Genomic DNA, 13,436 nt, shown 5'->3' with positions numbered 1-13,436 from the left:
ACCACAATGCCACTGAAATTGCTACATGATGATGTGTTGCCCTCTTTATGCACTGAAGATGGCACGTTCCCTGAGTTTTTCCAACAAGATGGTGCACCACCACATTATGGGTGTCAGGTCTGAGCATTCCTACATGAACAGTTTAATGGAAAGTGGATTGGTTGCTGTGGGCCTGTTGAATGGCCACCAAGGTCTCCCGATCTGACCCTTTTAGACATTTATCTTTGGGGGTCATCTGAAGGCAATAGTCTATGCTGTGAAGATACGAGATGTGCAGCAAGCTTGAGAAAGGTTCAATGAACCAAAACGTTGCCATTTGGACTTAATAAAGTAAATTTTTTTCAAAATGTATTTGATATTGGAGTGCTGCCTTCCCTTTATATTCAAAAATTATAATAAAAAAAAAAAAAAAAAAAAATATATATATATATATATATATATATATATATATATATATATATATATATATACACACCTATACACATGTGTATGTATATATATAATATTGATTATGTTTTGTATTTCATTGCATGTTCTGGGTTTTTGCACACCTGCTAATTACACGTTATTTTTAGCCAGGACTGTTGTCATTTCATTACTATGCTATGATTAAGGGCGTCTAGCACGCCAGAAACGCATCAGTTTATCATCTTTGTATGTCGGGTTTTATGGTATAAAGAAATAAAATAGTGCTTTTATTTTACCTGTGGAAGTGCCGCTCTTTTCACTTTTGACAACTGGGTGTTACCATTCTCTTGTCAATGGGGTGTGTCACTACACACTATCCAATCAGTGTGACCGTATTAGAATGAAAGGAATAGCAGTGCCCAGTTAACGATATATTCACTTTTTACTAGGTGGAACCCTGTGCGTTTCACAATAGACACTAAAGAAAAGTTCCATGTCTGTACATAAGGTCGGAGGAGGACAGTTGGGATCAGAAAGGTTTTCAAAGGTCATTAAAATTGACTAGCTATTGAACCCGTTCTACGCCTGGGTGGCGAGCATTTTTATTGGTATATGGTCTCCCATGCTGGTATGTGCTGCCCCCCTCCTGGTATTTGTGCTGCCCCCATCATCCCATACTGGTATGCGTGGCACCCCTCACCCCCAATCCTGGTATGCGTGGCACCCCTCACCCCCCCAATCCTGGTATGTGTGGTACCCCTCATTCCTATCCTGGTATGTGTGGTACCCCATCCCTATCCTGGTATGTATGGTATTCCTTATCCTGGTATGCGTGGCCCCCCCCATCCGAATCCCGGTATGCGTGGCCCCCCTCAGCCCCCCAATCCCAGTATGCGTGGCCCCCCTCATCCCCCCAATCCCGGTATGTGTGATACCCCTCACCCCAATCCTGGTATGAGTGGTACCCCATACCTCATCCCTATCCTTGTATGCATGGTATTCCTCATCCTGGTATGCATGGCCCCCCTCATCCGAATCCCAGTGTGCGTGGCCCCCCTCATTCGAATCCTGGTATGCGTGGCCCCCTCATCCCCCCAATCCTGGTATGCGTGGCACCCCTCACCCCCCCAATCCTGGTATGTGTGGTACCCCTCATTCCTATCCTGGTATGTGTGGTACCCCATCCCTATCCTGGTATGTATGGTATTCCTTATCCTGGTATGCATGGCCCCCCTCATCCGAATCCCGGTATGCGTGGCCCCCCTCATCCCCCCAATCCCGGTATGCGTGATACCCCTCACCCCTATCTTGGTATGCGTGGTCCCCCATACCTCATCCCTATCATGGTATTCCTCATCCTGGTATGCATGGCCCCCCTCATCCGAATCCCAGTGTGCGTGGCCCCCCCCTCATTCGAATCCCGGTATGCGTGGCCCCCTCATCCCCTCCAATCCTGGTATGCGTGGCACCCCTCACCCCAATCCCAGTATGCGTGGCCCCCCTCATCCCCCCAATCCCGGTATGTGTGATACCCCTCACCCCAATCCTGGTATGAGTGGTACCCCATACCTCATCCCTATCCTTGTATGCATGGTATTCCTCATCCTGGTATGCATGGCCCCCCTCATCCGAATCCCAGTGTGCGTGGCCCCCCTCATTCGAATCCTGGTATGCGTGGCCCCCTCATCCCCCCAATCCTGGTATGCGTGGCACCCCTCACCCCCCCAATCCTGGTATGTGTGGTACCCCTCATTCCTATCCTGGTATGTGTGGTACCCCATCCCTATCCTGGTATGTATGGTATTCCTTATCCTGGTATGCATGGCCCCCCTCATCCGAATCCCGGTATGCGTGGCCCCCCTCATCCCCCCAATTCCGGTATGCGTGGCACCTCTCACCCCAATCCTGGTATGTGTAGCCCCCGCATCCCTTTCACACTGTACACACATCCCCAAAAAAATAAACACATACTCACCTTTCTTCTGTGCTCCAGCGCTGCAGCGTCCTGTTCTGCCGGAGGCCGGGGAGGAGCGCTGCGCCAGAGCACCACGCTGTCCGGCGCCATTTTGCTGAAGACACTGCAAATGTGTCTTCAGTAAAATGGCGCCGGATAGCACTATGCGCATGCGCCTCACTCCTGCCCCGGTCTCCGGCGAAGAGGGGCGCCGCGGCAACGCTCCTCCCGGTCAGGTAAGTATGTAAGTATGGCGCCGGAGATGGTGGTATGCGTTCAGTGTCTATGCATACCGCGATCTCCGGCGCCATACACTCCTTACCTGTAACGGCTCCATGCGTTCTTCTGTCTGGAGCCAGACTGCGCGTCTCACATGCTCAGTCTATAAAGGCTTCAGACAGAGGGATGCATCCCCCGTTATATTATAGATATGGAAGCCTCTTCAAGGGGTGATCCAGAGAATAAACAAATAGTTGTAATAGCTCAGCCTGCTTAACCCCTTTACACCCGAGGGTGGTTTGCACTTAATGACCAGGCCAATTTTTACAATTCTGACCACTGTCACTTTGAGGTAATAACTCTGGAACGCTTCAACGGATTCCCCTGATTCTGAGATTGTTTTTTCGTGACATATTGTACTTCATGATAGTGGCAAAATGTCTTCTATATCACTTGCGTTTATTTGTGAAAAAAATGAAAATGTAGAAAATTTCGCAATTTTCAAACTTTGAATTTTCATGCCCTTAAATCAGAGAGCTATGTCACAAAATAGTTAATAACATTTCCCTCATGTCTACTTTACATCAGCACAATTTTGGAACCAATTTTTTTTGGGGGTTAGGAAGTTATAAGGGTTAAAAGTTGACCAGCGACTTCTCATTTTTCCAACAAAATTTACAAAACCATTTCTTTAGGGACCACATCACATTTGAAGTGACTTTGAGGGGCCTTTATGACAAAAGTGACACCATTGTAAAAACTGCACCCCTCAAGGTGCTCAAAACCACATTCAAGAAGTTTATTAACCCTTCACGTGCTTCACAGGAATTTTTGGAATGTCGAAGAAAAAAATGAACATTAACTTTTTTCACAAAAATGTATTTTAGACCCCAATTTTTTTTTATTTTTGCAAGGGTAACAGGAGAAAATGGATCCCAAAATGTGTTGTGCAATTTCTCCTGAGCACGCCGATACCTAATATGTGGAGGAAAACCAAGGTTTGGGCGCACGGCAGGGTTCGGAACGGAAGGTGCGCCATTTGACTTTGAACATAAAATTTGCTTGAATAATTAGCGCATGCCATGTTGCGTTTGGAGAGCCCCTGATGTAAGTAAACAGTGGAAACCCCTCACAAGTGACACCATTTTAGAAACAAGACCCCTCATGGAACTTATCTAGATGTGTGGTGAGCACCCTGAACCCCCAGGTGCTTCACAGCAGTGGGGAAAATACACTGTTTGGGTGCACAGCAGGGTTCAGAAGGGAAGGAGCACTGTGTGACTTTTTGAACGCAAGATTGGCTGGAATTGAGAGCGGACGCCATGTCGCGTTTGGAGAGCCCTAAATAGTGGAAACCCCTCACAAATGACATTTTTGGAAACTAGACCCCTCAAGGATTTTATCAAGGAGTATAGTGAACATTTCGAAACTGGAGGTACGACACAGAATTTGATAACATTAGGTCATCATATTGAATAAGCTGTCATTAGTCTTGAGCGCAAGTGCTCGCTACTTGAGTTTGCATCGGGTACTTGGGTATACACAAAGTATCGATGGTGCTCGAGTGACACGCTCAAGTCCCCGCCTGCATGTTTCACGGTTGTTAGACACCAAAAAACATGTGGAGATCACTCGTGCATGGCAGGCAATCCATGCAACTTTTTTTTGGCAACAAAGCATATGGGGGCGGAGACTCTAGCATGTCACTCGAGCACCTGCGATACTCAGTGCATACTCGAGCCCCCGATGCAAACTCAAGTGGCGAGCACATGCGCTCAACACTGGTCGCCATATCGTCATCATTTTTTTTCTTTACTTTTGAAAAAATCCCAACCCTAGCACAATCCTAACCCTAGAGTTTTTTACACCGTTCCTCGTGCGGTATAAGTAATTAGACGACTTTATTCTTCGGGTCGGTGCGATTACAGCGATACCAGATTCATATCGGGTTTTTATGATTGACAGCTGTCGCAAAAAAAGCGTCTTTTAGTGTGTATCGCCATATTTTGAGAGCTATAATTTTTCCATATTTCGGCCGACAGTCATGTGCGGGACAAGGTAACGTTTTTTATTGGTATCATTTTCGGGCACGTGACATTTTTTGATCGCTTTCTATTTCGATTTTTGGGAGGCAAAAAACAAAAACCAGCAATTCAGGAATTGTTTTTTTGGGGATTTCTTTATGCCGTTCCGCGTGTGGTAAAATTGATAATACAGCGTTATTCTTCGGGTCAGTACGTTTACAGCGGTACCACATTTATCTTTTTTTATGTTTTGGCGCCTTTACACAATAAAATTTTTTAGAGAAAAAATAATCATTTTTTTGTATTGCTTTATTCTGAGAGCTATAACTTTTTTATTTTTGGGCTGATGGAGCTGTATTGCAGCTTGTTTTTTGCGGGACAAGATGACGTTTTCAGCGATACCATTTTTTATTTACATTCGCCTTTTTCATCGCGTGTTATTCCATTTTTTGTTTGGTGGTATGATGATAAAGCATAGTTTTTTTTTTTTTTTTTTACCGTGTTCACTAGTGGGACAGTTTTATAGGTTAGGTAGTTTTGGATGCGGCGATACTAAATGTGTACTTTTATTGGCTTATTTTTTTTTCATAATATTTATTTATGGGTACAGTATATATATTTTTTGGGGATTTTTTTCATTTTTTTTTTATATTTTTACAATCCCCCCCCCCACTTTCTAACACTTTTCTTACTTTTACACATTGTCCCACTATGAGACTTTCACTTTTTGCAGTCTGATCACCTGTATAGCGTAGGGATGCAGCAGCAAACCTGTGCTATACAGCCTGTCAGCGCTGCACAGGGAGAAGTTACTTTGGTCGCACACTGCGCAAGACCAATATAACTTCTTGCCTCCTGGTGACCCGGATGTTGTCATGACGACATCTGGTCACCATGACATCTGGGACCCGGCAGGAGACAGCGCAGGACGCCGGAGAGGAGGTAAGTGAGCGGAATGCTGCGATAGACTTCGATCTCAGCATTTCGGGGGTGAATGTGCCAGCAGCGGTGCTTGACCGCTCTCCTGGCACATTGTAACTGCTGACACCGGTGCTATCCGCTGACAACTGGCGGCTATCGCCCCGCACCGCTTGTGTGCAGGCGCGATCGCATTATACGTAATAGTACGTAGCTGGTCCATAAGGCCCAGGGCGCACCTACGTACTATTGCGGACATGGTCGTAAAAGGGTTAAAAAAACCTCACTCCCCAGTTACACCCCATAGCTCCTGTTCTGAGGATTAAAGAGAACTTGTCACCATGAAAATGCAGTCCGATCTGCAGGCAGAATGTTATAGAGCAGGGAGAGCTGAGAGAATGGCTATATAGTTTGTGAGAAAAGATTCAGTATAACCTGTGTTTTAATCATTTAAACCTCTGCTCTTTCTGGGATTATTGGTCCAGTGGGCGGTCTCATCAGTGGGCGGTCCTCTTAGTGGTCCAGTGGTCGGTCCTCTTAGTGGTCCGGTGGGCGGTTCTGTCAGTGATTGGCAGCTTTCAATGTATAAGTTTGCATGCAGAAATAGCTGTCAGTCACTAATAGGACCACCCACTGGACCACTGATAGGACGCCTACCGGACCAATAATCCCAGAAAGAGCAGAGGTTTAAATGATTAAAACACAAGTTATATTGGCCCTTTTCTTACAAAACCATATCAATCAACTCTGCTCTATAACATGGTGTCTGGAGAGTGGACTCCATTTTCATGGTGACAGGTTCACTTTAACTTGATCTAGTCCCATCCATCACCTACTCCGAAACTGCCAGCTCAGCCAGGTCACTGCTGTGGTTAGTGATTCGCCAAGGCAGTGAATGGGCATAACTAAAGTGAGGACCATCTTGGGACAGGAGCTGCAGGGGATCGCTGGGCTCGAGTCATTTGCTGTCGGAGACATTACAGCAAAAGTTTATATATTCTCTAGAAAACGCCTTTTAGATGAAGTTTTCCCAAGTACATTTCAGCACAGTACATCACTGCCTTGTTACATGATGGGATCAGTCAGAGTCTCTCCCATGAAGCCTGGCCTGTGGCTGAGCTTCACAGCAGTAACGACATCGCAGCCAAGCTAGATAGTGTGTTTTTGGACCATTTTTGACCTTTTTTTGTAATGAAATGTACAAAAGAGACCAAGTAAAGCGTTAATGCAAAAATGGTTTTAGATTTATTATTTGTGACACAAATGAAAACAAAGCATTCATTAATATATTCATGGCCTAACTGCAGAGTGACATAGAAATCAGTGCTCAACAAAGTGGAGTCATTAAAAGCAATTGTAAGACGAGACGGAGAATGGAAGCGGCAGCCGGCAGGTGAAATGTTATTAGACCAGTCTCTGCTCAGTCCTTTGGCATCTCTAGTGAAGGTGCTAGAAGCATTTCTTTCAAGAGTTCGTCCTCCCGGGTGGCAATCGCGTAGGGCCACAGGAGGGCGCTATTGTAGATGAGCGCATTTCAGAATTGTGGTTATAGGCAGCCATAGCATTTGACATTCTCCATTGCATATACAAGGCCATATGTAATAAAACCGGAACATGTTTAATCAGTATTGATTCCAGCATATAAAAGCATACCAAAACCCAAAAAGACACTTCCTCATCATGGAAAGACCCCTCTAGTACAAGGCAAACAGAAAAAAAAAAAAAAAAAAAAGACCGAAACCAACAACTCCATCTCTTTTTTTTCTTCTTGCATTTCTATACGGCGGCAGACCTAATGCAAAAAAGGCTATATATATTTTTTTGAATGAAACTTTCATACACGAGACGGGCCTGTGAAAGGATATATTTATATAGATATGCATATATATATATATATATATAACAAAATAATACATGTATAAAAATATTACGTGACTAGTCGTGTTACATTTTATTTATCCGGTTTCCTTGGATCAAATAATTAAAAAAAAAAAAAAAAAGAAACCTTATAATAGCTATTGCTGCATAATATATATCCTCATTAAACTAATAATATCTATAGGATTTGTGAAGGTGGTCCAAAGAAAAAAGGCAAAACCAGATGGAACAGACCTCCGTTAATAAGAAGAGGTAAGATGATCAATAATAAATATACAGAGCGCTGGGTGCGGAAGGATCGTAGATACAAGTATGTGAACCTGGGAGACAGGTGGTAAAAGCAGCAGATATACATATGGCACCCGGCATCGTATGCAACCATTTAAAACCACAGAGACGTAAAATCTTAAATTATGTCTAAAAGTCCAGTGTCATTTACTAAAAATAAAACAAAGATGTGTAAAACCGAACGGAAGATAAAAAAAAACAAGCACAGGGAGCGGGACCCGGACGCAGAGGCAGCGGGACCCGGACGCACAGGCAGCGGGACCCGGACGCACAGGCAGCGGGACCCGGACGCACAGGCAGCGGGACCCGGACGCACAGGCAGCGGGACCCGGACGCACAGGCAAACATGAAGGTGCGGCACCCAACTTTCCCCTCCTCCTGTATGTGGCAAATCACATTCAGGAAGAAGAGATAAAAACTAGGATTTGTTGGCAGAGCCGGAGGACCGTCGGAGCTTTATGGACATGCGACTTTTGTTGGTCCGGGGTGACACAGAAGACGCCAATTCTGAACCATCACCCTGAGACAGTAACAGCTCGTTCTGTTCATCACCTGGGAAAGAACCTAGAAAAAAAACAAAACATATAAAATGAATGGTCAATAAATAACAATATACATTAACTGAGGCCCACAATACACTTTTACCTCATAGATTGTGAGCTCTTGGGTCCTCGGCACTAGTGTGTGGATTCAGGATCACCTTGTAACTGAAATGTCTGGCTTTGTCTATACGTTTGCCCTCTGAAGTAATGGAATATGTTGGTGCCATATTTAATAATATTTTGATCCGGTGGAAATTGAGGGAATTAAATTATTTTACATGTGTCACAAATTGGGAAAAATCCATTATATATTATAATAAATATTTGCCTTTTATAATATAATCTAATGGGATGAAGGCCAGACTATAAATCTATATTCAGACCACATTTTGTTGCCAGTTTATGGCTCCTCCTGAGGAGTCCAAAGTGCCCCAACAGAGCTATAGCCCCAATGAGGCACTACAACATTATGTGCAGCCGAAGAGAAACAGGAGGCCAAAGTTTCATATTTTAGACTCCGTTTGCCTCATTGACATCAATAGCTCCACTGAGGGGGACACATCTGAATCCCTGTTTTTGGGAAATTCAGATGGAAGCTGTTGATTGAGTCATAAATCTGCAGAAAAAGTTGGTCTGAACATTGCCTAAGACATGTAATTCTTATATGCATGGGACGGAGCCGATACATGATAGATGCAAACACCATGAGAAGGACTCAGCGGACTGTACTGGGGCTGGCTCTTTTCCGGTAAAGTGGAAGAACCTTTCATAGTCAATCGAGTCCTTCACTTGTTTCCATCAGTTGTGTAACGGATTCATCTTCTGCATGAATTGTGTTTCTCTGTTCCTGGAATGATATAGAGAAACAGAAGTGTGAACAGAGTCCAAGTTATATTCTTAGATCATGGCACCTGTAGGATACTCATTATATACAGCCCGTATCTAGGGCTTATAATCCATATGATATTGCGCTACATCTTATATACGATACATTACACAGTGGTACATATTGTATGGCCATTGTTTAGTATCACCCTATGGTAACCATTGAGCCTACAATAGTATAATAACATAGGTACCACGTATAATACTATAGACAGCAGCTTTATTCTACACTTCGATGTGTTATACTGTACATAATAGGTATATAATGTTTCACAGCAGTTTGTATTGTACTCGTGGGTCTCACAAGAGAATCTGATAAGGTTGGAGCTAAATGTAGATCTCCAAGAAGTCTGTTACGTGACATGTGAGCTTCTCTCTACGGTGGAGGCCATGGATCTCTTTGTACAAGATGTCTCCCCATAAATCTCCAGTAATAAATCAGCTGATGAAGTACAATAACGTGAAATGGACGATGAATTACGTGTGGTAAAAAATGGTCACATGCATGATCCCCATTAACAAAAAGTTCACCACCACTTAAGACCCCCATACACATTAGACTAAAGTCATCCAAAGCCAATGATGGCAGTAGGACATGGCAACAGTCTAACATGCATGGGGGTCTCCAGACTCTTCCCTGACAGCTGATGTCAGGGAAGAGAAAGATCTGGCATGTTGGATTTCCAATGGCCAATCCTTTGTTCTCCAGGAGATAAGTGCTGCCAGATGATTCTCTCTCATAGAGAACGCGGGAGAGGGCAGCCGAGCGGTCTTCTAGAGAACGTAGCTGAGCGTTCTTGCAGAGAACACGGGAGAGTGTGGGGGCTTCAATAAGTTGTCACCTGTCCTTTGAGTAGGCAATAACTTATTGGTGGGAACCGCACTGATTAACAGAATGGGGTAATGTTAGCAGTGGACATGTTCGACCGCTGCCCCATTTATTCCCTATGGGGCTGCCAGGTGTATTTTTCCGGCAGCTCCATAGAGAATGTATGGAGTGGCAGTTGGGCATCTGACTTGCCTCCCCATTTAGTAACCGGGATAAAAAGTCCTCAATTTGCTGTTCGGTGCAGGTCCCTTCAGTCAGCAAATGTTCACCTGTCCTGCAGATAGGGTAACAGGTGATAACTTGTTTTAACTAGACAACTCCTTTAAAGAGCATCTGTCATTTAGATTATTAATAAAACTGAGGATCTTACTATTTTAAACTGCTTTGTAATATAATGTATTACCCGATTCTGACTCTTTCATACCTTATTCTGCCCGTCCCTTTCCTTCCCTCCAGTATGGGGTGTTGCTATGTTTTATCTGTACTCGGCTCACTCCAGGCCGAGTGCGGATATATAAATTAGGAGGAAGACTCTGCTGCAGTGCACCGAAAGTTGGCACGAGGCAGGAGAGGGGTCCGAGCTTCCATCTTCATTCCACAACGCTTCAGAAGAGGGGCAGCAGACTATTAGGCTGTGTGCCCACTATGCGTTTAAGCGTTTCCGCAGCGGCAATTCCGCGGCAGAAACGCTTAAAAAACGCATGGTAGAAGGTCTGCCATGTTCCCCAATGATAATCCGCATGTGCGATGCACATACTGCGGAAATTTCCGCTGCAGATTATCATTGCGGAAAAATCCGCAGCACTACCAATTATTTTGCATAATCGCGGCGTTTTCGCCGCCATGGACTTGCATTGAATCGCTTAATATCCACATGACTACATGTGCACATGCGGATATTCTGCGATTCAATGTGTGGATGGTACCCGGGTCTGGAGAAGAGGAGACTCTCCTCCAGACCCAGGTACCATAGAAACTGTAAAAAAAAAAGAATTTAGAATTTAAAATAAACATTATACTCACCTTCCGATGGCCCCTGGTCTCCATAGCGATCCGTCCTGGCTTGCCGGCGGCTCGCGATGGTCTAAAATGACCTGCCATGACGTCATGTGACGGGTCACGCGACCGCTGACGTCGGCCGTCGTGTGATCCATCACATGACTAAATGACGTCATGGCAGGTCCTTTTACACAACCGCGAGACACCGGGAAGACTGGACGGATCGCTACGGAGACCGGGGGCCATCGGAAGGCGAGTATAATATTTTTTACCATTCTTTTACGGTCACACTATATAAATCCATGCCAGTTGCATGGATTTATATAGTGTGACCAAGTTGTCAAGGACTTAAGCATGTGAAGAACACCTCAATTACGCTTGTTCCTGGCAGGAAAAATGCATGTACAATCCGCATGTACAATCCACATGCATTTTTTTCTGCCAGGGAGATGCAGAAACGCTCAGGAATAATCCAGAGCATTTCTGCATCGTGGGCACATAGCGTTACTGAGCAGAGGCACTGCTAATGTTCGCAGAAAAACAGTGTTTGGCTACTGGGCTCCATACCTCTTACATGAAGTGTGCTTGGCTTTTTATATTTCTTTGTGATTTTACATCTTGGATAGGAGAAGAGTGGAGACAAGAAATGTGGCACCCCCATATCCGCCATGTCTTTGCTACTCAATAACAATTAGGGGTTTGTTTAGAATTAGAATCTTTCAATCTCTTGTAAAGAGGAGAGTAACTTCTACAGGTCTACATGGCACTGCAGCTCAGTACCATTCACATTCAATAGAGTGGTACTGCAATACCGCACACAAACTATACACAAGGGTGGCGCCGTTTGGGAAGAAACCAGCCACGTTTTTCTAATCCTGAACACGACCTCTAGGCACTTCTAGGTTAGAGTCACCTTCCCAACCCAAAACTATAGTTACTCATTACCTCTGATCCTGACACAGTGATCTCACGCTTAGGCTGGGGAGACACTAGCATATCACATCCGATGCAAGAGCATTGGACACAATATGCTAATGACACTTGGCTCCAGCTCTGTGTCAGTGCTCCGATCATCCCGTATGAGAGAATAGCAGCACAGCTGCGGAGGAGACTGAGAAAGTAATTTCTCCATCTCCTCCATTGCCGGCGTCGGGTGATAGAGTGCAGTGCGATGTTTCACACGCACCCATAGACTTTTATGAGTGCGTGTGATCCGATTCACGATTCATGAATCGGCATGAGGAAATAACTGTAGATGTGAGCTGCCCCATTGGGGAACATTGGGGAGAGTGCAATCAGATTTTTTAATTGGATTGCACTCATCCAATTGCATCGCAAGTGGGATGGAGCCCTTATCCTGGGGCCACTGGTAAATCTACTTCTGACGGAACGGCCATGATGCTTATATCCATGAGATATCCCATAAATGCCAGACAGGTGTGAATCCTCATACCTACTGAAAGCTCTCCCATAGACTGCAGTGGAGCAGGCAGATAAGCCATGAATACTTAAAATACATAGGAGCAGCCATTCTAGCTAGTCGACGTCAGTACAAGAAAAAAAGATGGCTGGTACCGGGCGCATCGCCCGTTACACCGACGGCTGGTGCCGGGCGCATCGCCCGTTACCTACGGTTGGTACCGGGCGCATCGCCCGTTACCCCGACGGTTAGTACCGGGTGCATCGCCCGTTACACCGATGGCTGGTACTGTATGTTTCTATAGAAGCGTTACTTACCGTGACGTCAGCAATATGCTCAAAAAAATGCACAAAAACAACAGGGAGACGTCCGCACCGCAGCATGCAGATCTTGCTGCAGATCTGAGGCAGAATTAATCATGGATTTCATCCCTCTATATTAAAAGGGATGGAATTTGTGGATTGAAATTGCAAAGTACTTCTGCAATCTCTCTCTTATTAATAATCCTCTTTGCTCTCAAGAATGTACTTTTTAAATTTACAGTTTAGAGTTCATTGCCTAGGTGACCGGCCACTGCTGCAGTCTACCAGAGGTGAGTGGTTTCATACAGCGCTTGCAAACTCTTTGCTTTAGAGCTTGTAACACTGCTCTTTAGACAGATCCGGACAGCTTCAGCTCCCCTATGCTCTACCAATGCTGCAGAGTCAAAGCTTCCTCTGCTTGCAGCATCGGAGAGTGCACAGTTTGGACCAGCGGCACGACCACACCACTGGCCTGAACTATCAATCATCAGGAGTGCACCGCCCCCTGGGAAACAGGAGCTTCACAAAAGTGTTAGGCTATGTGCACACACTGAGTATTTGCAGAAGACTTTTTTGTTCTGCAAAAAAACAGTATTGGCCAAAAAAAAATGCTGTTAAAAAGGAGATTTTTGTGTACTCACCGTAAAATCTCTTTCTCTTAGCCTCTAATTGGGGGACACAGGACCTTGGGTGTTATGCTGCTGTCCACTAGGAGGCGACACTATGCTTATCTGAAAAAGATTAACATTGGCTCCTCCTCTGCAGTATAC

At 44.9% G+C, this 13,436-nt stretch overlaps 1 protein-coding gene across 5 annotated transcripts in view; it reads right to left on the bottom strand.

The window, feature by feature from the left end:
* Positions 1-6,749: 6,749 nt before the first annotated feature.
* RALGAPA1 (Ral GTPase activating protein catalytic subunit alpha 1) overlaps positions 6,750-13,436 on the bottom strand; it is a 243,755-nt gene continuing 237,068 nt past the window's right edge. For 4 of the 5 annotated variants that reach the window (XM_073638956.1, XM_073638952.1, XM_073638954.1 and 1 more), the window contains one exon: positions 6,750-8,253. In XM_073638956.1, coding sequence (XP_073495057.1) covers positions 8,108-8,253 — 146 coding nt within the window. In that variant the 3' untranslated portion in view covers positions 6,750-8,107. The remainder of the gene's footprint in view (positions 8,254-13,436) is intronic. The other variant, XM_073638953.1, reaches the window with a different exon arrangement.

This window comes from Phyllobates terribilis, unplaced genomic scaffold (genome assembly GCF_046119375.1).
Source record: "Phyllobates terribilis strain yellow unplaced genomic scaffold, ASM4611937v1 Scaffold_7__3_contigs__length_470593459, whole genome shotgun sequence".
NCBI classification, from domain to species: Eukaryota; Metazoa; Chordata; class Amphibia; order Anura; family Dendrobatidae; genus Phyllobates; species Phyllobates terribilis.
Note: the sequence above shows the minus strand (reverse complement) of the source record. Positions and strands in the feature narration are given on the sequence as shown.